Source organism: Uloborus diversus, chromosome 2 (genome assembly GCF_026930045.1).
Source record: "Uloborus diversus isolate 005 chromosome 2, Udiv.v.3.1, whole genome shotgun sequence".
Classification (NCBI taxonomy): domain Eukaryota; kingdom Metazoa; phylum Arthropoda; class Arachnida; order Araneae; family Uloboridae; genus Uloborus; species Uloborus diversus.
The window spans coordinates 14,128,646-14,155,219 of NC_072732.1; the positions used below are offsets into that span (position 1 = coordinate 14,128,646).

At 36.1% G+C, this 26,574-nt stretch overlaps 2 protein-coding genes across 2 annotated transcripts in view; both read left to right on the forward strand.

Annotated features, from left to right (window-relative positions):
- Nucleotides 1–1,948: 1,948 nt before the first annotated feature.
- On the forward strand, nucleotides 1,949–11,562 carry LOC129217007 (speckle-type POZ protein-like). Its single transcript, XM_054851235.1, has 2 exons — nucleotides 1,949–2,657; nucleotides 10,911–11,562. The coding sequence occupies exons 1-2, from the start codon at nucleotides 2,186–2,188 to the stop codon at nucleotides 11,480–11,482; spliced, it is 1,044 nt and encodes a 347-aa protein (XP_054707210.1). The 5' UTR covers nucleotides 1,949–2,185; the 3' UTR covers nucleotides 11,483–11,562.
- Nucleotides 11,563–19,347: 7,785 nt separating this feature from the next.
- Nucleotides 19,348–26,574, forward strand: part of LOC129216873 (organic cation transporter protein-like) — an 82,688-nt gene continuing 75,461 nt past the window's right edge. Inside the window, exon 1 of the mRNA XM_054851089.1 lies at nucleotides 19,348–19,470. The gene's annotated coding sequence lies outside the window, so the exon portion shown is untranslated. The remainder of the gene's footprint in view (nucleotides 19,471–26,574) is intronic.

Sequence of the window (26,574 nt, forward strand, 5' to 3'; positions counted from 1 at the left end):
TGTTAGCAGTTTAAAAAAATTTCTGCAGAGCCAAAAATTTTCTGCATTCGTCTATATTATGCAAGACTGGTTACGTCACCGCACGGAGAGGCAGAATTCCAAGAAATTTGGTGGGGACTAGACAAAGGAGAAGTGCCTTTTTTGTTTGATTCCAGAGGCAGGAGAGCTGGGGGAGCTTGAGCTCCCCCTGAAAAATTTCAGACCGGCTCAGCTCCCCCGGAAAAATCGTTCGAGGACAAAACCACTGAAATAGTATCATTTTCACTAACGTCAGCAAATATGATTTATAATCGCATTTTTAGAATGATTTGATTTTTTTCAAAATCAAAAATTTTCAAGGAAGGTACTCAGACCTTTTCGCCCCTTAACGTTACCAAATATCGCCTAAAACTGTTAAAGAACTAGAATTTCAAAAAATTTACGGGGGAGGACCCCCGGGCCCCCCTTTCTCTACGTGTTCATCATCAAATATTGACCGAACCCCTACTTTTATCATATTTTCTCCATATACAATGTATGTATTAAATATGATTGACAAAATTGCTGGGAAAGAGAGAGAGAGAGATGGAAGCATGAGCATAGAAGCTAATTTCATCGGAGAAAAAATGTGCCCCAGCTCCTCCTACTTTTACAAAGTTCCTACGCCTCTGTTTGATTCTAAACAGTTATGTTCTCAGACTTTGTATCTGCTTCAATGATGCAAAGGAAACGAATGTTTTGGAGACTTAGAGTATTTTTGTACGCTAGGAAAAAGTAGAGCATCGTTGCAATGATTCACTACATATTTTGTGTGTCTATGACTGTGTAACTATGATATGCGAAATGAGGGGCGATTGTCCCCCCCCCCCTTTCTCCCGCGGACGGCCGTGATACCCATAAGAAGCAATGCCATAAGTAAACTCAATTACCTAGCAAACAAATTGGAGCAAATTTTTATTATAATTTTCAATTAAAATACAAAAACATCAACATCGGAAGTAAAACATTGATGTTTTAGCAGAAACATGTTTTGGAAACATGCCTTGGATGTTTTAGCTTTGGAAACATCGATATTTTGACAAAAACAACGAGGTTTACAACGCATCGAGCCGAGCATCGGCATCGATGTCACTCCCTACTCAGAACCAAGCACTCGACGTTAAATCCCGGTTATCACAAATTTGCCATTTCAACTGCGCTTGCGCACGGACTTAGCTTTTTGGGCTTTCTGTTTTAAGATTTCGTGTTGCTTGTTTATATTTAGGTTGTGCTAGAGTCTCAATAAATTAATGAATGCGATTAGAGTATTTTCACAGCGATTTCGGGATACATTATATGAAACTACGGATATGAATAACTGATAATCTTTATAAAGAAAAGAGAAAAATTACACTTCAATATTTATTGGTTCGGAAATATTTATTTAACGTAAACGTAAAACACGTTATGTACTTCAAAAATGATCGGAATATTACAAATATCCGTCTTTTGCGGATATTTTACGTTAGGCGTAAACAGCTTAGTATTATACATTTGTATTTAGGTTGAGGGTTCCGCTTTGTATTGGAAGTGATGCTGCAGATCGAGTACGCTCTTCTGAGGTTAAAAATTTGGCCTTGAAAAGGGCCTTTGTTTGATAGAAAAATCAGGCTCCGAATCCATTAATAATTAAGACGCAAAACTCAATCTTTACCGAGGCGTAAAAACTAAATCAAAGGCAGCTTTGTAATTTCTAATTTTTATCTGTTCTCATCTCATATTAACAAATTTAAATGCTTTTCATTAGTTTGAGCAAGAGTTTCGAAATCAGCTAAGTCCGCGCGCAAGCGCAGTTGAAATGGCAAATTTGAGATAACCGGAATTTAACGTCGAGTGAACCAAGCTGAGCAAACTTCGCGCGTTGCAAAAAAAATATTGCGCACGCGGCGAAGTCTGAACGCTTCGCTTTATATTTCGCTTCGTGTGTCCAACGTGTTCGTTTAGAAGCGATGGCGTTTAACCGGTTTGGATAAGGCTTACTAGATTTTTTCCCCTTCTCTTAGCGGCGGTCCGTAACGTTAGCTTCCCGCCGCAGTATATGGGATGGGCGTGGGCCCAGTCGGTGTGAAAGGTGTGAATTCATAGTCAGTGACTTTCTCCCTTTCCAAAACTCCATTCTTCAAAAAGCGTTTAATTTTCAATTGGCCATTTCAATCAGTTCTATAATATGGAAGTCATTTCAAGTTATTGCTTATCGAACGAGATTTTTTCATTTCACCTGTCAGACAGCAGTGCTTGTGTTATTTGGAAAGTCAAAGATTTTTCCACTCTGAAAAAAGAACCGAATATTTACGCATCTCCAGAATTCATACTCAAGAAGGTCAAATGGCATTTGTCGCTTTATCCATTTGGGAATAAAGTTGAAAATTTAGGATATGTTAGTTTGTATTTGACACCTCACTCATCCTTTCCTTTGGAAGTAAAATTTCAAGTCTTCATTAGAAATGAAACAGACGCGGATAAAGTTTGTGAAGAGGTAAGACATAATTTCGCAGTTGTTCAAGGTTGGGGGTTTCCCCAGCTTTTTGACAGGCAAGATCTTCTTGACGGAGACTTAGGAGATTTTTTGCCGAACGACGTTTTAACCATTTACTGTAAAATAAAGATCATCGAAAATGTGGAGGCTGAAACTTTAAGAGGTAAAGTACTTTCTTGTTCTATAACTGAAATTTCTACAGGCAAAGGTGTTTTTGACTCATTACGCAGGGTTGGAGGGGAGGGGGAGGACTTCACCCTCCCCCCTCCGAAATATTTGGTTTTTTATTCTAGGGCGCCCATATGGGGGGCAAGGGGGCTCAAGCCCGCACCCCCCCCCCCAGAATTTAGAACTTTCTTGCTTTTAGTACTCTTTTCTTGGAAAAAATGTAAAAACAATTCTTTAGCCGTTAATGAATAAGTTATTAAAAATGTCAAATTTTAATAACTCTAATCTGCACTGAAATCAGTTTCCATGGGGAAAATATCTGAGCCCTCCCCCCTTACAATTTTGCATATCGGCGCCCTTGTTTTTATTATAAAAATAATGCAAATGTAATGTGAATTGGTTTTGAACCACCTTCTTTGTTTTTTTTTTTTTTTTGGGGGGGGGGGGGGTCCCAGAAAATTCTTTCATTTGCCCAACAGTTATTTTTTAATAATTTTTTTAAAATGTCCGATTTTTCAAGCAAGGCGTGGTCTTGATTACTTCACAAATGATGCTTTTTGGCGCATCTTTGTACCGCGTTTTCACGTTATGATAATCAAGAAGCGAATTTAACATTGCCCTCTACGCTTGCTGTCAACCATATCGTTGCCAAACACGTGAGTAAAGATGCGAATTAAATATTTTGCTCTGAGAATGGCAACACGGAATAGCGTTTCATCAATTGTGATGTCATCGGCAAGAAATGTCAACAATGAAAGATCACCGATTTAAGTTTTTTTTTTAATATTAAATTTAAACAAATTATTTAAAAAATGGTTAGATCCTATGTTCTTTCAGAAAAAAAAAATACTTTTAAAATATAGGAGACGACTCCATTGATTGATGCAGTGAGAAGCAAAGAGAGGTAAGTGGCGAAATTAAAATTTGGAGGTAAAGAGTACAAATGGTTGGTGAATCTCTGCTCTGCCTTATGGCAAGAGATAGTACAGGGCTGCCGCTGCAGCCTCACTCGAATTGGATTTTTCGAGAATTACATAAACTAACTTCTTTACAACTCCTGAACGTTTTCGTGATTTATTTTGTGTGATTTTTGGGTGTCTTCCCGGTTTCGCCGAAATTTCATTTACCCCCTTCCCCCTGATTTTCAGTTTTAATCATACCTTTTGATACATTTAAGGAGGCAGGCAATTTGAAATGTCGGCGAAACTGGAGACAAACCATTTTTTTTGGTAACTATTTGACCTCTGCCTGTGTTGACCGTTAACTTGAATTGATAGGATTTGAAATTCAATGCATTTTATAGGAAAAAAGTATTAAAATATATAATTGCATTATTTTTTTTAGAAAACCTGAGAGGTCAATTCCCCCCCCCCCCCCCTCCCTCCCGTGATTGCCCAAATGACGGGTCTGTATGTAGGTATATTGAAATTGTGAAATAGGGGGTGTCATGAAGATAATATTACAGCTTTCAACAAAGTTATTAGTAAACGATGAATAAACTGAAATGGAATTTGTAGCTACGTAATGCAATTTTGAAAAAAGTCAGCATCACTTTAAACAAGCAATAAATATTGGTTTCCTCGAATAGAAAACCCAAGAAATTAAATTTTTCGTTGTAGAAGCAGTAATAAGGAGTGGTACCAACATTTGAAATAATTAACTTTAATAAAAACAGGCTTCTTGAACCTTTTGGTGAAGCTAATAGTTTAGCATATTGAGCAACAGAAAGAAAAACCACAGGTTTAACTCATTGAAATAACTTACGGAACTATTGCAGTATCGTATCTTAATACCTTACAATTAGAATGTTTATTGCTGAATGAATACTAATTGAATCAAATCATTTGTTTTATGAATTTCATTAACGTATGATAAGTTTGATAAGAAAAACGATAATTCGCCATTAAGTAATGGCATGTTGACTATTAGAACTTATTTTTTTAAACGCAACGATGGACGGAATTTACCGCACCTGTTTTCGAGAATTCTAAATTAAAATCAGCATTAGAAGCAATAAAATGACGAAATGACTATATTTGTCAAAAAAACGATATGGCAGAAAATTTGAAATTTTTTTTAGAAGAAATAACACAAGTTAGAAAAGGAATTTTTACGCAACACTGCTAAGTTGTCTCTGTATTTCGATACTTTATTTTAATTACTATTTGATTAACTTAACTGTTATTGAATGATAATTGGGAGTACGTAAATGAATGTGTGGGAGTGCATCAAATCTGATTTTGAGTTATATATATTTATAAGTAGTTTTATGTCCTTGCGGCCAACTACCGGAGACTAGCCGACTACTGGAGCACTTACCCTGCTTTAAATTCCCTATTTTAGATGTGTCAGAAGAGCTATGCATGGCCACACTTGATTCGCTTACGCATCCTCGATAGGGGAAATTAGTGATTTTCAAACTGTATTTACTCCAGTCCATGATGTCCCTGGGGGTTGAAATTTTGTAGATGTCCTGGGGGGCTGTTACAGGGGGAAGGGGTATGTGTGCAACTGTACTCGACGTCAAATCGTAGACATCACAAATTTGCCACATCGCTGATATCACAAATTTGCCACAGCGACTGCGCATGAACGCGAACTTAGATCATTTCAAAAGTCTTGCTTAAATTAATTGCAAAAATTTTGTCTGTTAACAAATTACTGCAAAACACGGATACCCACACACATATTTCATATATTTTCAATTCATAATGTGTTATGTTTGTGAAAAAGGCATTAATTTAGAAAATAAGCAAACCAATAAATAAGTGCTATTTTTCGCTTTCAATTTTAAAGTTAAGATGTATCACATTCATATGCGTATAGTTTCATATAATATGCAACGCAAAATATTCTCCCAGTTTCACTGACATTTAAAATTTCTTCTCCCTGAAATATATCAAAACTGAAAAACAGGAAGAAAAGAAATTTCGTATTACAAATTTGGGCGGGGGTGGGGACTGTATTCTAATCTCATTCATTAGTTTGTTTCTGTGCTTAAATATAAACAAACATCGAATCTTAAAACAGAAAGCCCAATGATCTAAGTCCGCGCGCATGCGCAAATACTGTGGCAAATTTGTGATATCCACGATTTAACGTCTACTTGCAACTGTTGGATCTGTTTTATTAGTTTTGATTGAATTTCATTTCCTAAGAGAACTTTTGAATAAGTAGTAGATCTTAGATCTGTTCTAACCTTGCAATTGCAGTCAGAGATTAGCCAACCCTATGAGCTGAGGGTCAGTACATAAGAATTTAGAGGAAATTAGTGATTTTCAAACTTAAATTACTCCAGCCCATGATGTCCCTGGGGGTTGAATTTTCGTATACGTACTCAATGGCCCCCCAAGAATATGTATACAAAAAATCATTGCCATAGCCCCCCGGGGGTCTATGGCAATAGATAACCCCGGGAAGGTACAATTTGGGGGAATAAAACGAGGGGTGAGGGGGAGGGGGGTCAAATGGCACAAAAGGTACATCAGTAGGGCACAAGGAATGTGTGTGCGAAATTTCAGCTTGGTTCCTTTTTTCGTCTGGGCTGTAGCCCTGTCAAAGAAAGCGAAAGCTTTTTTGAACAGCGATTTTCTAACTTGAATTCCTCCTCCCCCTGATGGTCCTGGGGATTGTATTTCGGTTTATGTCGTCAGGGGCCACTGGAGATTGAGTGTACCATAAATCAACTCCGGGGGTCTTCATGGGGCTGAGATACAGAGGGGTGAAAAACCCCAACTTGTTCTGTCGTGTAAACTATTCTTGGTCGCTTTTATTTTCTTTCGTCTTTGGCGGTGGATTTGCTTTTGCTGACTGCTGACGTTTGGTTTCCTTGGCGGGCTGGGACGCTCCCGCGTCCCGTGATTAAGACCACTTTCAGCCATTGATTGGGTTTTTAGGGAGGGCAATGAGCCTTATTCTTCGACCACAAACAATTGTAATTGGTAAGGAAAACAATCTGGATAGTAACAGAAGATGATTTGTCCCTCTAGATTACTGAACGGAAATTCCATCAATCATTTATGGGACAATCGAAAGATCAGTTCGTGGGAAAAAACTTGCGATAGCAAGAATTTTACAGTGTTCCACAACTATGGCGGCAGCTTATTATTAGGAGTTTCCAACAACTTGTTGAGTTCTTTGCCGCGCATTTCCTCGAGCAAAAAAAGGTCGGATACGATATTAGAAGATATCTCATGACTTTTGTCGTCTCGGTATTGAGTATCTGTTGCGGAATGTAAAATTTGGTTAGGGTAAAGCTCTAGATTTGCGTAGGATTTGCGCTCGCCAGTAGCCAACGGGCGACTATTTTATTAAAAATGGCTCCAGTCTTAGTCACCAAAAGTGACTACCATATGTTTCTTTATTGCAAAATTCATATTGCACATTGCGCTATAACAGAACGTTTTCAATTCTGAGAGGTTCAGCGCATCAGTGAACTTCTCCATGGCAACTAACTCCCTTAAGGTTATTTATTTTTTTTGCCCTGAATATATATATGGTTTTACAAAATGGCTACCAAAAGTCAAAAATAGCTACCGTTTTTTGTGATTCCAGTAGCCAATAAGCCAGTGGCTACTATTTCAGAATTCCTAGTCTAGACCTTTTTTTAGGGGCCGCCTTGTACTGCATTTGTAATTCAGAACAGCTTGTAGTAAAGCCTACTTAACACCGTATACGCTATCAAAAAGAAAGGGAAACAGAGGGGTAGAGAGCTCTTCGAAAGTAATTTGAAGCAGCTTGACCCATTAACTCCCAAATTATTTCTGCCGAATATATTTTAACGAATCTAATAAATTTGACTTATTATTGTCTCTTGAGAGTATATAACCTGAAATTAAAACATATTTCAAATTTATTTTAAAATTACAGCCTGTCCTCATTTGAGGACGCTGGGCATTCAGGGATATAAAATCTTCTTCGTAGAAGAAGTAAATGAACTTTGTTTTAACATGTAAAAATGTGTGATTTGCCCGTTTATTTTAATTTTTTTTAAAGAATTTCTTAAAATAATATTTAAATAGCTATGAAACATGCACTCTAAATAAAAATTAGAAATCGCAAAATTAATTCATCCTCAAAAACTGCACCAGATAACAAAGAATTTTTAGCTGGTTGACCTCTTTTTACACGATTGCTTTGACCCTTTTTCAGATAAGCCACAGCGATTTTACCTCGAAAGTCCTTGATCGACATTTGTTTCTTAGTGTCCTTTTTGTGCAGAGTCTTATACAAAATATAAGCATTTACATCTGCCATGTCAGTCATTCGGGTAAACAAACATCAATACCATTTCTTTCCCCTTATGGATATTGTGTGTTTTTCCAAGTACCAGAGACATGCTGATGAACACCTCCCATAAACATATTGTATTCTCGTATTATCTTTGGTTGAGGGACAGACACTCTTTCTTTTTAAAGGATGTAAGAATTACGGCTCATGCTTTTTTTTACTAAGTCAATCCCCAAGTCCTCATGGTCGGACCAGTAATCTCTTTTACTAGGCACTACGTGGTATCCAGAAAATATTAAAAATCCTATAAATATCATCAAATCATTTTTAGATAGAGCATAGTCCGGAATATTTTTTATTTCAGCAGCATACGTAAGGGTTTCCCTTAGAATGAGGTCAAACTTCTGGAGTAAAAAATTTTTCAAATGTTTCTAACTTAGTTGCCATATGTCTGTGTCGTCACCTAAAAATTCATTTGCTTTTATTTCTTCTTTCAATTTTGTGTACTGTGGTTGACTTTTTATCAACTTAACTTTTTTCTTCTTTTCCTTTTTTTTTTTTTTTTTTGGTTGATGGAGGCATATCATAGTTCTCTTCTACATCACTGTCGTCATTATCTGCAATTTCAATCTCCACAGTGATATCAGGTATTTCCGGTAAATTTGTGCCTTCATCATCAATATCCCCTTTATCTGTGAGCTCATCAACTTCAGGGGGAACTGAAATTATGTCTGCTTCAATTTGTTCTGAGAACAAATATTCGTGAGCTTCTTCAATTGTAAGAAATTTTTTGAAACATACTATTTTATAACATTCGCGAGTAATTGGGATAACAATCTGAAAATAAAATGAAAACTTATTTTTGATGTCTAAGGTGTTTTAAATCTAAACAGAATGCAAATATGTGCTTTAAACCTCCAATCAAAGAAGAATAATTAGCGTCGAAAAAATTCCTCTGATTTTGCCTTCAACGCCCAGCGTCCTCAATTGAGGACAGCAATATGTTATGTAATATATAAAACAAAAAATTAGCGGGAAAAGATTTAATTATATTTTATATACTAGCAAAAATACCCGGCGTTGCCTGGGTCAGTAATAATTATGAGAAAAAATCGTTACTTGCTTTTTTTCTGGTTTAAGTGAAAGAATTTAAAACACATCTTTTTGACATGATTAAAAGTAGAGTTTCTTCCTTACCCATAAAAGTAAAATAGCAATAAGTATAAAGAACAAAATAGTATTGATTTAGAAACGAAAGCACTATATTTAAGCATATACAAATTTCCAAAACATGAAATTATTCTTCTCATGTTTAAAAAGATTAATCTGTTGATACTCTTTTTTTTTAACATGGAGTCTAAAACCTTCTCTGTATTGTTATTGACGTTGCTCGTAATCCCCTTATACTTGATTTAGTTATTTTGGGAAATTTCAATCAATGTGGGCTCTTGGTGCGATTTTACCGAATTTGCGGGAATCGTTTTGGGATACCTTCGATGATGCTCCCTCCTTCTTTCCTTACTTTGTAAAACGGTCTATTAATTTTCGTTACAAAGATATTATCGCCAGGTGCTGAGATACTTTTGGTCACCATAAAATGGCGCTAAAGAGTTTCCTCCGAAATGTTTCCAAAATAAGTAGTAAAATTTGGCGATTGTTTGAAATTGTGCAAAAAGGAAAAATTAATGGAAGTTTTTGTGCTGTTTATGGATTTGCCTAATTTAGTTGCTGGATTATTTAACACAGTAAAAAAAGTTTTTTAAAGATTCTTTGATTGGTGATATTTTGTTTACATGGTGAAAACTGAGAAACATTATGACGTAGTCTTCGGCTTCAAAAACAGCGACATTGAAAAAAACTGCCAAATGCATCAGCTACGGAAATATTTCCGCAAAAATTTTGGCTATCTGCTGGTTGATTGGATAATGAGTAAGTGTTCAATCAGCATAAATAATAATAAAAACCATTAATTACATTAAAGTTCCGTTTAAATGGAAAATGATCAGCCAAATAACGTATTATTTGCCAATCTTGTGCAAAAATCTTACTTCAAGATTTGAATTGAGAAAAGCCTTGAACAGTCACGAAAAGCAAAGATAGTCAACAATACAGCAATGGTCGCTATCGACAGGGAGTTGAGATGATACACTAAATACTTTATTGAGTTTAGGAAAGCCTTCGAACACGGAACTAAAAAGCTCATAACTCGTTTTTTATTCTACTTAGAAATTTCGAATAAGTGCCATCTTCAGCAGAAAAAACAGAGCTTTCGAAGGATATATAATATAAATATGTGCAAGTATTTTTTCATCCCTATATTAGAGAATTTATACGAAAATTGTATTTTATTGCTCCCCTAAGGGGGGTTTTGCCCCCCATAACGGGACGAAAACTACCCTATGTGTTATTCTGATGCATAAGCTATATTATTGTAAAGTTTCATCAAAATCCGTTCAGTAGTTTTTGTGTGAAAGAGTAACAAACATCCATACATCCATACATCCAAACATCCATACATCCATAAATCCATACAGACAAACTTTCGCATATATAATAGTAGTAACATCCAAACATCCATACATCCATACAAACAAACTTTTGCATATATAATAGTAGTAAGATTCAATACAAATCTAAAGGAAGGCAACTATAAATAATGTTGAAACTTACCTTAATAATTTTCGGTGTAAAAATTCAGAAAAAACAGGCACATGTAGCTTTAGAAAAATCGAAAAATGACGATCCAAATAACAACACTAAAAAATAACCGCAAAAATGTGGAACTGGAATAGAATATCTATAGTGCTGTCATCTACCCTCAGAATAATGAAATTACAGTTTTAAGTTAGTTATAGAGCTTTTAAATAATGATTTATTGGCTGTCCTCAAACGAGGACACTGGGTGTTAATGGGTTAATTGATCTGCACGAATTTGATGTTTAAACTTTTACGCGTTTATTATGCATTATATGTCGAAATTCATTCATTAATTTAAGTTTTTTTTAATCTTTCACTGTAGTTACAGAAGATATAGCGAAGTCCAAAAGAGATTCCTTCTTCCTGAGAAAGTTTCGTCAGCCATTGGACAGTGGTAAGCTTTCTGACGTTGTACTCCGTGTGGGAGAAGAGAAAATCCCAGCGCATAAAGTGATCCTGTCCACGCATTCCGGAGTTTTCCGAGCCATGTTCGAAAGCAACTTTAAGGAAAATCAAGATAACGTCGTCGACTTGATCGACATGGATTTGACCGTAGCCAAGGCGATGTTGCTCTACATCTATACCAGGGAAGTAGAAGAACTCTCCACAGAAAAGACCCTCGAACTATACGTCGCTGCAGACAGATACATGCTGACTGAACTGAAGGAGGAATGCCGGGAATATGTGTCGAAAAACGTGACTTCCCAAAACGTCGGAGACACCTTTGAAATAGCAAAGTTGCATTCGGATGTTGTGTTATCGGAAGCAGCTAAAAACTTCTTTGCCCAGAATGTTAAGAGTATCCTTAAATCGAAGGAGTGGAAGGAGTATTCTGCGCAGAAGCCCTCTTCTTCGGTAGAATTACTGACCTATGCTATTACCAGCAATGATTGATTTAGTTAAAATAACTCAAGCTTATGTTACGCGCTTTTCTCCTGAGCCAAATATTTGTACCCTCTGTATCTTTGAAAGAAATCTAAGTGTAATTGTTTACCTAATTAAATGTTGTGTCCTGAGTTAACTTTTTCTGAATGTGAGTGTGTCTTTTGTATGGTTTTCATAAAATTTGTTGGTCCATAACCCAATGCTGACCGATTAATTTCACGCTATAGGCTATACAATAAGACAATCTTGAATGACATACCAGTTTTACTCACTTGCAAGTAGTAAACAGAAAACACTATTTATTTAGATACATGAGAGCCTCGATTCATTTCAAACTCTTTTCTTCTACACTGCTGACCTCACAAAATGCAACACCCTGAAGGAAGCATGCGTTTAGGGCGATGAACTATGCCAACCATTAGCATTGCAGCGCAGACGTATATAAGGGGAGAACAGTTTGGCGATTTGAACAACGGTAACTTTCTTTGAGCATTTTTTTTAAATTAAATTTATTGCGTAAGTTATTTACTTATGCCTCGTGGAAGACATCGAACGTTTTTGAAACTAGTTTCTGATTTCAACCCACGAAGAATAGTAGCCTATAGGGATTATAGTCCAAGAGTCCATGAGTGCCAATCCTACGTTATAGTGTAAAGGCCCAAATTTTTTTCTGCGTAAGGACATCACAGCAGGTAAGAAAGTAAGAAAGGCTCGCTATTAGTTAAGCTGAGTGGCGTTGGCTTTGACAGGAAACAGGTACCAAAGGTGCGTAAAATTGCTGCAAAAAGCTAAACATCATAGATGCATTCCATGTCACGTGTCCTGGTGGTCCCCGTCCAACCATCTCCGATTTGGAGGACATTCTACAAAGATGTATACATACCTTTGAAACTATTTTATGCAAATTTTCTGTTTCCAAGACACAAATCATAAGGATCTAGGATACCTTCAAAAGAAAAAAGAATGGGCTCCAAAATGGCCTCCAATGAAGGAACCGTGCTAAACAGGGCAATTCGTTTCTCAAAATTTATCGCCATTTTAAGGCCCTTTTTTTTATTGATCCTAGGATCTTCAGGATTTGGGTCTTGGAAGCTGAAAATTTGTACGGGTGAGTTTCAAAGGCATGTCTGCACCTCTATAAAATTTCGTTCAAATCGGAGATTGTCGGGTGGAGACGACGAGGTCTTTGGAGATGGAATGACTCAGTTTTTGACGCAACTTTGCTACCTGTTTCCTGCCAAAGCCAGCGTGACTCAGTTTAAATAATAGCGAACCTTTTTTACCTGCTGTGATGTCCTTCCGCAGAAATATTTTGGTTTGGTTGGTTTGGTTTATTTAATTTTAATGGCACAAGAGCCCTTAAGGGCTATACTGCGCCAAACGTTTTTTTTATTTAATATTATTTATATGAAGTCATGACATTGTAAAAGTAAACTTGTTTTGAGGTAAAAGGTATAAAACTTCACTACTTTAAAATAAGTAGTGAAGAACATGTAAATATTAAAAGCATTTAAATGGATAAAACAATAGGTTGACAATAACCTTGCTTAACAAGAAAAGGACAAAATCACATTTTGACGACAAAAACACTAAATTAAAAAGGAGAAACCTATCTCCTGGAGGAAGGAGAACAAATTGCGATGGGGTGGGTCCCCCAGCAACTCCTTCAAAGATGGACTGAATATTTAAAACGAACTTGGTTAAAATTTGGGCAGTTACTTAAAATGTGCAACACTGTCTGATTTACATTACATGTAATGCATGTTGGAACTGGTTCACGACAAAGGAGGTACTTATGGGTGAATCTGGTATGACCGATGCGTAGTCGAGTTAATAAAACTTGTTCTCTCCTGGTAAGCTGCATTGATTTGAAACCTGTAGTCGAGGGCTGGATCGAATGTAATTTGTTTTGTGTTTCAAGATTCCAGTTCTGCTGCCAATGTGTGTTAAGACATTCACAAATGGCTTTTTTCATATCCTCAAAAGTGACACTGTCATCGGTTTGGATACTTGCAGCTCTGGCAGCCAAGTCGGCTGCTTCATTGCCGGCAATGCCCACGTGACCCGGGATTAGAGATGAAAACAGTCGGAAAAAAACCGGAAAATTTCCGAAAAAACGGAAAAAAAATCGTTTTTTTCCCCGAAGGAATAAATGTCCACTTCGGAAAAACTGGAAAAAAAAATGAATTTTTTCAACTGTTCAGGGTTTTAATTGAAATTTTAAACAAAAAGTGATTATAAATTTCTCACGCTTAAATTCTGATGCAATCCCCCCCCCCCCTGTTTTATGTTAAAATACTGTCTGACATTAATGCAAGTCGTTGTATAACAATATAATTTGCATATAGATCAAAAAATGTTTAATAATACTTTTTGCAAAAAAGCTTAAACCAATAACCTTAGTGAAGAATTTATTTTCCTTCTTCATAAAACAAACAAGTATAACTTTCATCACAAAACTATGTTTCTGCTGACTGGGCAAACCAAATGTACAGGGTGCGGCAAAAAAAAAAAAAAAAACGGGCAAGCAATTTCCCAAGAAACTCCATTAAAAACAATTAAATTAACAAAACACAAAAAATAATAATATGAGAAGACCTTTAGCAATCAATAAATTTAATTGGTTTCAAACTAGCAGCCTTTTGCAGAAAAACAGAGATGCAACTGTTTATTGAAATTTTCATTCAAGGGCAGCAAGTCCTTTAATCAATCCTATTCTTCATAAAGCAATTGGTTTAGAAAGTCCAAACTTATGTGTAGTTTAGGGTAGACCTTTGACTCTGAAACAGGCCATACAGTGTAGTAAATGGGATTGAGGTCGAGCGAGTAGAAAGTCCACTCTAAAGATGATATCATGTCAAAAACAATGCGCCTTGCACCACTCTTTTCTTTTTGGCCATATGAATTGGTGTGGAATTTAAGGAAAATGTCCAGTCTACAATGATGAAGTGCTCTTATGTCCACAGAAGTAAAACAGCTTCTAAAATGTCCTTCTGGTTCACTTTTTGATTCATTTTACGGCCCTCATCCACAAAAAACTAGAGATTTTTTGTCGCTTGTGCTGATTCCATCTCAGACCAAGCCTGACTTCGGGTTTTGGCGATATCTAACACTTTTTAAGGTGCTTGGAGTGTCTACAGACCAAATCCTATGGTTCTGGGGGATGTGAGCCGGTTGAATGGTAATCAGTGAAATATATCTCTTTCAGCGTGGACTTGCGACCCGTCTCTAGCGTTTCTGGCATCTTTGGAGTCATACGAATGCCTGAACTTTTTGGAACTCGTAAAACTTCTGTTTGAGCTGTTTTTTCCCTTAGTCCCACTTATCGGGCACAAATTCCCACAAACGATTGCTCTCGTGGAAACCCAAAGATTTCATTGAACTCACTTTTGGATGACTTGACGATTAACTGAAATGTTCACTTCGTTTTTGTACACATTCCCGACTATCATTTCCAAGCCACTTAAAACGACATGCCATTTCAAATACTGTTTGTCAAGGGAAAACAAGCAAACGAACTGTCGTTCTACTTGGTTAAATAACTTAAAATAGCAGGTGTTTTGCTTAAAATTGCAAGAAAACCGAAAAAAAATACATAAACTAGGTAATATATTGTAAATTATTTTCTAATAAAGTGAGAAACAAAAATAAATTGGGCACTCATTAAGATGAAATTACCTTTCTTCCATTCGATGATACAATTTTTGTCCGATTTTTTTTTTTGCCGCACCGTGTCTACTGCTGTGCTGAGCTAAAAAGGAGAATTTGCAGTTGGGCTCAAGCTGTATTTTAAAGTGTGACTCTTCCACATATTTGATTCAGATGTCTTTTTTTTTTTTTTTTTTTTTTAAAGAATTTTTCAAAACAATAGTTCTTGATCAAATGACGCCTAAAACATTTTATTTATTAAATAAAATAAGAAACAGAGAAAACTTGGTTATAATAACTCAAATTTGTTCAAAAGTGCTGGTATAATTACTTTTACTACTGTGCTTAGCACGGCCGTATGAATAAACTGAAACTGTAGTTTAAGTTTTGGTTCAGCTTAAGAAACACCAATTTAGTTTTGATTTGGTCTGAGACTGGATTGGAAAAAATAAAAACTCAATAGCTTTCATTTTCAGACAGTAAAGTTACATTGTATTATTTTTCTTTCAAAAAAAAAAAAAAAAAAAAAAAAAAACAATCATGTTTGAAAGTTGAAAATTTCAATTAATACTTCAAGTTTCAAAGGCAATCTAAAATAGAAAATGTAATTGTTACGGTTAGACACACATTACCCAATATTATTGGTTGAATGACGACTTGACTTATTTCTGTTGTTTGATCATGCAAGCTCTCAGTTATAAAACAAAGAGTTTTTTTTTCTAATTAATCTTACCTTTATGTGTATTTCTGTCAAGCAGATGTGTCGATAGTATATATTTCTTAATGCTTAACCCTTTATATGTTCCAAGAAACACAGAGCTATTAAGAAACCCTAATTTTATTCATAAAAAAATCAAATTTTCCATATTTTTCAAATTTTTCCCGAAAAAAACCGGTTTTTTTCCACCATTTCAAAATTTCCGGAAATTTTACATCTCTACCAGGGATTCAATAAAAGAGTACGTGAAAATTATTTTGGATAAGAGTTTTTTATAAATGATATGACTGAATGACTATGGGGTGGCTATTATTATTGCAGTGTGTAATGGCTTCCACTGAACTCTTCGAGTCAGTGTATATTACCCATTTTTGTTGATTAGATTGGGCTATTGATTGAAGAGATTTAAATATAGCTTTTATTTCTGAGGTAAATACTGAGCAAGATGGGTTTAGTTTTTTTTGCGGTAGCTTGATCGTTAATTACTGTAGCAAAGCCGACGTGATCGCTTGCTTTTGACCCGTCGGTGAAAATGGAATTGTATTCAGAATACTTGCTTTTTATGTCATAAAATATTTGTTGATAGACTGTATCGGCAGTAGTTTGTTTGGAGAATATATAGAAGTCACTGATTATGGAGGGTATTACTTCGCACCATGGTTCAATTACTTTTACTGTGCTGGCAGTTTTTAAATCTGGTAGCTGCAGGTCTGACAGTACCCGACGCATTCGGATCCCAAATGTTGGGGTCATCGAAGGACGATGTAAAAATAAAAAAACATTAGATGGGTGAAAAATATGGAGGTGTAACGGATGATTGATACAAGGTTTTATTTTGAAATAAAAATTTAAAGAAAGTTTAAGACGTCGTGTCATTTCATCAAAAATCGAATTTTACGATTATTTGTCGGTTTTGCAATTGTGAAAGAACTATTGAATCTACAGACTTCGTTTTCGGCTTAAATGAAAGTCAATTAAATGTACTGTAACAGTATGCTCAGTTTTTTTCAATTAGACTTTGACTTCATGTCCATATTTGGAGTGGAATGTGATCGAAGCATAATTTTTTTATTTTTCGCCAAAAATAACCAATTTTTGAAGCACGATATCTCCACTCTATTATCTCCTAAACTATTGGTCGTACAGAAAGCCACTTGAGCTTACGTTATGCAAAATTTAATGCGCTTTAAAACAGGCATCCACATTTATAGTCAAAAGTTGGATAATTTAGGAGTTATAAAGGAAAAACTAAAAACCATCCTAAAATTTCGCATTTTTTTTGCGAGCTACGCAGCGAGCACAGGTTTTTGAAAACTGCAAACTTAGATTTACGCTACCCTAACTGATCCAAACAACATATAAAAAATTAGAACTACATCGTGCTTTGCGATTTTAGCCCCCCCCCCCCCGCCCTTTTTTTTTTTTTTTTTTTGTATAATATGACTGGACTATAAATGCTTTGAAATAATTTAAACAAAATGTACTACTACTTCAAAAGAGAGAGAGAGAGCCAACTTGAACAAAGAACGCAGTTGATAGCAGTGAACGCAAAGAAAGTGTGTGGCAGAGAATTTGCGATTAGCGCGCTTGATGCACGTTTGAAAGCAATTTCGCCATAGCCTAAGTCATTCAACTAACTATATATAATAACTATATATTTAGCATTAATGAATCAAGAGTGATAATGCTAAATATATAGGTAATAACTATATATTTAGCATTAATGAATCAAGAGTTTCATTACAAACGTTCAAAGTTTCAAATGAGAGGTAATTTTATTTTATCATTCCATTTTCGATAGTTTGGTGAAAAATCAGGCAAATTACTTAAAATTCAAAGTCAAATGGGCAGCTAAAGATATTATTTGATTTAGCTGAAATTTTGTATGATAAATAGACTTGGTAAGAGGCAACTTTCGGCATACAGGCTTTACATATTTCTCAATTTCGTTTTGCTCACTTCACCCTAATTTTCGCCCATTGGCGACAGGCGACCGCTAATCTGGAGCTTTAGTTGTAATGGTCCATGTGCTGAGGCTGTTAGTACAGTGCCTGTGATTCATTAGTTTGATACACAAATATGATTTTTTTTTCTTTGTGTGAAATTTAATAATCGTTTTGATATTTAACAAGTGTCCATAATTACCATCCTGGGTGACACCCGTGCTAAGAACACCAGGGCTTAAGCATATTACATCGTAAAATAATGAGAAAGATATATGGACCCATCCAGGTACAATGAATTATGCAGAATAAGAGTGAAGTAGAAATACTGATAAGAAAAACAAAGATATAGGGGAATTTTATCTAGACACAACGAATATCCTGGCACTGTCACATCAACAGACAGACTGACAATCGAATGGCTAAACATCTGTATAGGAAGCCGATGGACAAAGATCGAGATGAAGAGCAAAAAGGGGAAAAGTTGAGGAAGTCCTCAAGGACCTGTAAATATAAAAGATAATCAACTGGGAATAAAAAGCCAAAGACAGTCATCGGGATGAAGATTTAGATTGCGGCTAAGACCCATCTAAAGTTATAATGTTAAAAAAGAGAAGTATTTCTAATAGTCATTTTTTAAAAATAGTTTGTGATGCAATAGGAGAAATTGATCATGAGAACGACTTAATGAAGAAATTCGAAAATCAATAAATCGTAGGAGGAACAATATGGTTGACTAATAAAAAAGTGGAAGGAGAACAAAAGCCCTTTTTTTTCCCTTTATGTTCCAAAACTTACCCCGATTAAATATTACTTTCTTACGGCGAAGAAGTTTTAAACTTGGCAAAGGTACAGTGTAGTTTATTTTGCTTTTTTATGCGACTTGCCAATATTAACGAAATCACATGAACGTAATCTAAAATACAGCAAGTCCGAGAAAGAAGTTCCCTAAAGTTGGTAAAATTCCATGCGTTCCGTATTGAATAGAACGCATGCGACATCCCAGAGTCACACGAAAAACAAAGTGTTCCCAATTCAGGCGATGTTTGATGCGTAACCAGAGCTATCTTTCATTTTGTAAGGAGGTGACATTATTGTATGCATGCGCGCTTTACAACAACATATTTCATAACGTGTTGGGGAAAATTCCGCGATAAGCAAAACTTCGCCTGGAAAAATGCATAGCTGTTTAGCATAGTTATGTTTAACATCTTCCTGTTTCTTTCTGAATTCCATGGTTACGTGTGCCACAACATATACGTTTAACAATACAATGAAATCCTTCTCTCATGACATCTGAAAATACGCATCACCATTTTGCTCAAGTTGCAAAATACGGCGTTCGAAAGAGAAGATGAAAAACTTTTTAATAACTTCTGTGGATATTTCGAAATGCTAAATAGGAAAAAAAAAGTGCTAAAAGTTGTTGGCCCTCGTCTGGGAGTCGACGAGATAAGAGCAGCGCCCTTTCGTTTATTTATTTTACTTCAGATCGGTTCAGAGACTTTGAGCGTGCTGGGCTGGGTATCAGATGACCCCTCGCATCCAAGCAGGAGTTCGAAGAAATTTCGTTCTTTTTGGGAAAAGGAAGGCGGTTGATAACGCGACCCGATCGGTTCATTTTTTGGCGCAGTTCGTTCGATGACACATCATTCTACTGCTTACAAGCATAGAATATTCTCTTTTAGGTAAGTTTCATTGATTTAATAATTTCTCTAACAGTTTAATACAATGGCGTAGCAAATGGATGTTTATGACTCCGCCCACAACGCACACTGCAGCAGGTTTCTTCCGCTCTTTCTTCTTAGTGTCCAGAGTGTCCACTTTTTCTTCATGGAATCCCAGGTTTTTCTTCAATACATGGTGCCCACAAAAAAAACTACTGGATTTTAAAAAATCATATAGAGTTCACAATATGAGTAAGGTCAAATCAGTTAATTGTGAAGAAATCAGTGGCTCATCAAATTTCATGCACACCAATTTCAGTTCTGTTTTTCAACGCTAGGTAGACAGGAAGCATTGGATAATCGATTCGGAAATTAGGGTATTGGAAGGTCAGGGCCTATTTCTAAATCTCTAAGAAGCCTTTATTTGACACCGTAAGACTTTTTCATTTTCTTACACGTCAAAAATAATGTTTACGGCAAAAACCTTCAGGATGTAAACCATCTCAGGCAAAGAATAATTGCTTGTGTAGCAGAAACCACTCCAGACAGTCTGGCCATGACGTGGGAAGGGGTTGGTTACCGTTTGAATGAGTGCTACGCCACAAACAGCCCACCCTTTGAAATCTGCTAAATATTTAAAATCCTGACTAATTAACCTTTTTAGTACGTATATTTATAACATTTACCTAATTTCGTGATTGTATTTAAGAATTTAGCTTCAAAACCCCAGTAGCTCTTTTATGAACACCCTGTTGTCGTTTTGAATATTGAATTCTGAAAATGGTTTACTTTTGCAAACGAAAAAATTCAAATTATTTATTGTCTTCAAATAGTATAACTTCGAAAATTAACTCACTAACAACAACAATTAGCGTTGACATTTTAATGGTGTGAATGTTACTTATTCTATTATTGTATCGATACTTAATAGCAGGCTTTAGGGATGAATGTTGAATTCTCATACCAGGTTTAGCAAGCCTGTTACGATAGTTTTTTCATCTTTGCTAACACATAAGTTGAGCCACATACAGTGCGTTCAAAACGCTTACACATAGACATATTGTATACATTATTATATATTTTCTTCTTTCATTATGAATTAAAAAGAGGAAAAGCAATTTCAAAAAACAAAATTATTATAGATAATATCAAGGCGATAATAAAACATGACAAAAGTAATATCATAGAATCAGAGGCACAGTGAGAAAAATTCACGTTTTATTGTCCCAAACGTTTGTAGTCACAATTCTTCCTCTAATCTTAATATTTTTAAGCTGTTTTTATTAATCACTTAAAAAAGGCAATCAAGAATTCTCAAAACAAGAGCTTGATGAAATTTTGGCTTAAAAAACGAACCTCGATCTTTTCCAGAGTTAGCTCTGAAACTGCTGCAAATCATCTTTCGTTAGCATTTTCGTCTTTATGTAATATTTCCCAGATACCCGCTATCAGGCTTAGATCAGGACTCATCACTGGTCAGCTCTTAACAATTACTCATTTCTATTTAACCCCAATTTTGTTGACTTAGACACGTGAAATAGAGCAACTATCTTGATGGTACGAGGGCTATTTTTTTCCAAGGTCCGATCAGACGCAAAATAAAATCTGTGAAAATGAAAACTTGCGTCCAGCTACAGCTACTTCTCTGCTTAGTTACCTTTCTAATTGAAACATTTGTCGCAAAATGGGGACAACTTTTCCAACCATCGACGCGAAAGCCAGGCAGCAAACTTTGTTTCCGGACCAATTCTTTACGTTAGTCTAAGCAATCCAAGCATTTGTCCTTTGAGTCAGATGTACATAAGAGGCAAAAGATGGAAATCGGAAGGAGATAAATCCAGACTACAAATGTCGTGAAAGTGATGAGTCAACGCATCATGAGCTTAGGTCCTTCTTCACAAATTTCAACACCACTTCCGCACATTCCTGTTTCTCCTGAAAGTTTTATCGCACACATTACTCATTTGCTATTAAACTTCTGGTTCATTGCATCTCTCAGCATGCAAAAAACAAATGACAGAACAAGGCAAGGAATTCACACTTCATACTGGATTCAATTGTTCGAGGAGTGTTACTTGCTCACTGCATGTTCAGGATTAACAATTGCGACCTGACGGTTACACGAGGGTTTGATCTTGAATAGTGGCAACACTGCTGTAAAGACGCCACGCAACTGAGGTAAAGAATGTTGCGTTAACCACATTAAGGCCCCTATAGAGGAGGAGCCGACGCATCCGCCATTTTGGAGCAAACGTGATCCAGTGCTTCGTAGCGATAGCATTGCTGCTGGTGTTTGTATTTCTTTAGCATGTGTTAAATTGAGTCAAATGGGTGGTTGTTCGGCTGTAAATTGTGCAAACATCTCCAAAAAGGGATTTCAGCGCTTCAGATTTCCAGCAGATGCAGAAAGAAAAAGGAAATGGATAATTAATAGCCCGCGAAGTGACTAGCAGCTTGGAAACGACGCCAACTGTTCCCAAAACGTCGCCAATGTTCACCTTCGCTCTCCGACTCTCTCGTTCCCTGTTTGGCGAATGATTGCCAATAAAGGTAGCATTCCCTGTCGTACGCTTGCTCCAATATGGCGGATGCATCGGCCTCTCCAGTTATAGGGGCTCTAAACCACATGTATCCGGTGATGGTGCTGCCATCTATCGGTATATAAAATAATGGAGGCAAGGCACTTAGTATGCAGTCCTCGACATAAATACAGTTGTAGTCAGTTGTGACTCTGAATAGGAATAGGAACCACATGTTAGTTACATGCATACTTGATCCCTCAGCAAAGAGACTCGTCCTTCCTTCCTACGTCACGCACGTGCGGAGCATGGACTGATTTACGACAGGACATTCGGGGCCCGGGCCCGGGGCACCAAAGAAAAGGGGGCATCTAATTTTTGTCATCAAATTTTTTTTAGTGACCAGTGTTTGGGGCCTCTAACTAAAGGGAACAAAAAAATTTTGTCATTTGACATTTTTTTTTAAAATTAAATGAAAGCATATTAGCCAGGAGAACGATCATTTTCGTAATTGAAGAGAATTAAGTGTCCTTTGCGTACTCTCATTTCTGATGGTAAATTATCTTTATTAGCTCTGTTATCAATAGAAGAAAGTTTGACCTAAAACTTGATTACGAGCAGAGCATTTTTTAACATAGGGACTACGCGACACCAATGTCGCGTAGTGAAAAAATTCTGTCGCCTAGAAGATGCAAAATCAAACCACTGGGTGACAAAGGAAAATCCCAGATTGGTTCACTCATTTTTGTAAACGGTTTTCAAATCTTTGTAAAACCTTAGGAAGCCCCTCGTCTTCTTTAAAACCGCTGACTCGTACTTGCCGAAAGAAAGCTTTTTTTCCTTGTGGAAAGGCCTTGCCCGTAGACGGGCCACCCAGGGTCACGGGTCACCTCGCACTCGGCGACAGATTAAACAATCGATTAGCACCCCACCTCATTAGCGCATCCCTTGATGAAAGCCGATAAGCTTTTCGCGCCTGTGTACAAGAACGCTGACTTGGGACAGCAAAAGTAGTTTGGTTTCAGGCCGTGGTTTGGTTTGCTTATCTTTTTCTCAACACCCATGGCTTTCTCCGATCAGACTGTATCGGAGAAAGCCAAGACTGGGAGAAAGCCATGCAACACCAGAGGGAACCTCGGGAAAGTTTCATTCGTCAACAATGATGAGTAGCCATTATAAAACTTTCTTGAAATCGTCCCACTCTCGTTTGTGTTTTCAGGGAAGACCATATCAAAGCCCTGGGCCATATAGCGAAAGGAAAATGACACATTGGGATAATCAGGGAAGGGGCTGTCGGCATCGGAGCCATTGTAGACAGCACCACATTTTTAGAAGGTGCCAGGGGCTCCTACAACCTACAGGAGGCTTGTGAGTCTCTGAGGTTGCACAACGCATATCTATTATTGGTGTCCATAGCAAACTTTTTCTTCCTGAAATTAGGGAAAAAATCTTTGAAAAAAATCGAAATACAGAAGAAAAAACTTCAACGCACTCCAAAAATGATACGTAAGTTGTATTGCATTTTTTTGAATTGTGTTTTATTTTTACAGTTTTGTGCCTTACACTTCATTTTGGTATCCCATCTAAATATTGCGTTTAGACAAAAATAGCATCGAATAAATAACATATTGTCATTCTGCACACTCCTTGTGTTTGCAGTAGTCCTGTAGTTTGTCATAGGGTTATTGAGCAATCACGAATTGCTTATTATCCTCATTTCAACAAAACTGATGCTGCTCTGATTTTTCCGATTTCTGTGACGACAATTGTTTTTAATATTTATTTAGAGAGTGAAATTTTCTTCGTCATAGTTACAAATCTTCTGTGGTTTGATTTTATTCATATTTATTTCAGGCCTTAACTCAAGCAAACTTTATATTTAAAAAAAAGTTTTTTTTTTTGTGTGTGTGTGTAAAATGTTTTTTCATTAAACAGTGAAACGTCATCTAATCGTCTTTAATATTTACAGATTACTAATACCTATCTTTAAGTTTGATAAGAAATTAAAATGCATTACGTTACACGCTGTAAATAATCTTTATGCTTAGCGCATATTTAATGGTGGATATCGGCCATAAAAATCATAATCTTTATTACCAGAACCTAATTACCATTTCTTTTTTTATGGATATGCCTCTTGCTACCTATTGTAAAAAATCACCAATACCATCACGGGTGCCAATTTCTGGACCATTTCCATTCCATTTGAATAAACATGAAACCCAACGAGTAGGGTACTATCGCAATTCGTGATTGCGAACTATATCATTTTTTCACAATCACGAATTGTCACGAATTTGTCCGCTGTGTCCCGGAAACTCACAACTCTTAAACAGGATTATGGATCACAACAAAATAAAATATTTTTAAGAAATTGAAATAAAAAAGAAAGAAAGAAACGAAGGAGTGCCTGAAGTGCAGGCACTGCACCTGCGGAACCACTGCACCTGCGGGCACCACTTCGTCGAAGCCTTGAAAAATTCGGGTTTTTAACGCAAATAATTCACACCATAGTTAAGTTAGAGAATTGGAAAAAAATGCACAGAGAGCAAAAAAATCTGCATTTCCCAACGATAAAAACTGTTAAAATTAGCGGGTAATTTTTCACCCCCATATTCGGCAATTTATGTGAGACGCTTTTTGGGGACTTCATTTCATACTATCTAGAGGTGATTAAAAATTCTTTTTTTGATTAAGTACTTTTTATAAATGCCTTAAAATTTTGATTAGCTAATTAATTTGAAGCTAGTTATCATGCATTAATAACTGTAGTTTTAATTGAAATAGTACTAATTAACATAGTTAACAGCTAAAGCTTCTTGTTCAGTACTCCCCCATTTTTAAAGTTCATTCCGTCTTGGACCCCCCGCCCCCTTAACAAAATTCTAGCTACTTGCCTATGGCCCTGATCATATGTTTTAGAAATATTAACAAAACTGCAGAGCCGAATTTAGCTCCATGCCACCCCAAGGCAGATTTGAAATTTGCCGCCCCCTCCCCCCTAAAAGAAGAAAAAATTCTTTCACTCAAAAACACGAAAAAAAGAGTTATATAAATTTAAACTGTCAAGCTTATTAAGAAATGGTGACGTTTCACATTCAGGGGCGCCCCGATGGGATGTCACAGTGATCTTCCCAAAAATTCCGTGTTCCTCAAATTTTGCTGACGATTCGGCAAATTTGGAGATGATATTGCAACATAGAAATCGGTAAAATTCAAGTTTTCCTAAACCCAAAAATTTTAGTTCGACGCGCCTTTGTTTATATTATTTAATTTTGTACATCGTTCATGGCTCAAGTACTGCTCTTGGGCAGGTTATTAAACGATTCATCTAAGACCAATTTCAATATTATTTACAATATGTATATTTATTTACAATTAACAACTGATAGAGCATGGTTATTATTTTCGCATGGTAATATAGTTTCATAAAACATGTTTTCTTTTATTCTTTGAAATTTTAAAACATTTCCTTATAATTACAACGAATACTGAAAAATGATATAGACATGAGTTAAACCTATAAGGGTAAATATAATGATAGAAAATGGGGGAAGTAAACAGAAAGCGAGATTTGTCTTGAATTGCTAAGCATGTTAATATGTTTCACATAGGACAGCATATTTGTTTTCGGAATTAATTAACAAACTTCTTTGTTGTTTCATTATTTGTCATCGTTTGCTTAAAAAGACTTTTTGATTTTAGAGAAAAAAAAGAACAGGGGGAAAAAACGATGACTTTCCGAATTAATTCTGTTTGTTTAAAAAAAAAAGTTACGTATTAGTGCTCTTGTGATCGCAACTGTGTTTTGATGTCAAAACTCTACCTTAGATATTTAACATCGATATAGCTGAATCTTTGATGAGCAAAAAACTTTGATGTCTTGTGTGTTAACCATTTTATCAGTTGTTATCTTTTTTTATAACAGCATCTTTACAATGATTTTTTTTTCATCTACAAATCAACGATTTGAATAATTTCCTCTGTTATTACGTTCACTCACTTAGTATTTTATTAGTAATTGTTACTGGATTACATTGTAAAGAGTCCCAAGTTTCCGCTTTTGAAAACTGTCCACTTGAAAAATATATATCACGTTTAAAAATTAAAAAAATATATATCATTATAGGTGTGTGAAAGTAATCATTATTAAATTTCAAGGAAATTGGTCTCTGTGGAAAATAAAAGAATGCAAATATTTTACTTTCAAGAATAAAAAATTAATTTTAAAAATGTGTGGTTAAAGCAAAATTTGCCGCCCCTGAAAATTTTGCCGCCCTAGGCAGCTGCCAACTCTGCCTATTGGGAAATTGGGCCCTGCAAAACTGGCTTTATGCTGTGAGTGCTATGTAATTATTCTTCATTCCCTTTTTAATATGGGACCCTCCAAACCCCTCTTCTTGTTAATATTGCCAAAGATCGTCAAAAAACTGCGTTTTAAAAATAACTTGTAAAAGTTTCCAGGGGAGGGTCCCCCCTCCACTTTTCGCCAATATAGTTAAAGATCAGCCTAAATTTTGTTTTAGGCGCTTGAGTTTCAAAATGTTTCCGGGGAGAACTCCTCGCTCTCTAACAACATTAAAAGTCTTCAAGATCTACGTTTTTG

Coding starts and splice junctions, on each gene's coding strand:
- LOC129217007 (XM_054851235.1), top strand. CDS start 2,186: ATGGAAGTCATTTCAAGTTATTGCTTATCGAACGAGATTTTTTCATTT. Junction 2,658..10,910: donor GGAGGCTGAAACTTTAAGAG/GTAAAGTACTTT, acceptor CTTTCACTGTAG/TTACAGAAGATATAGCGAAG.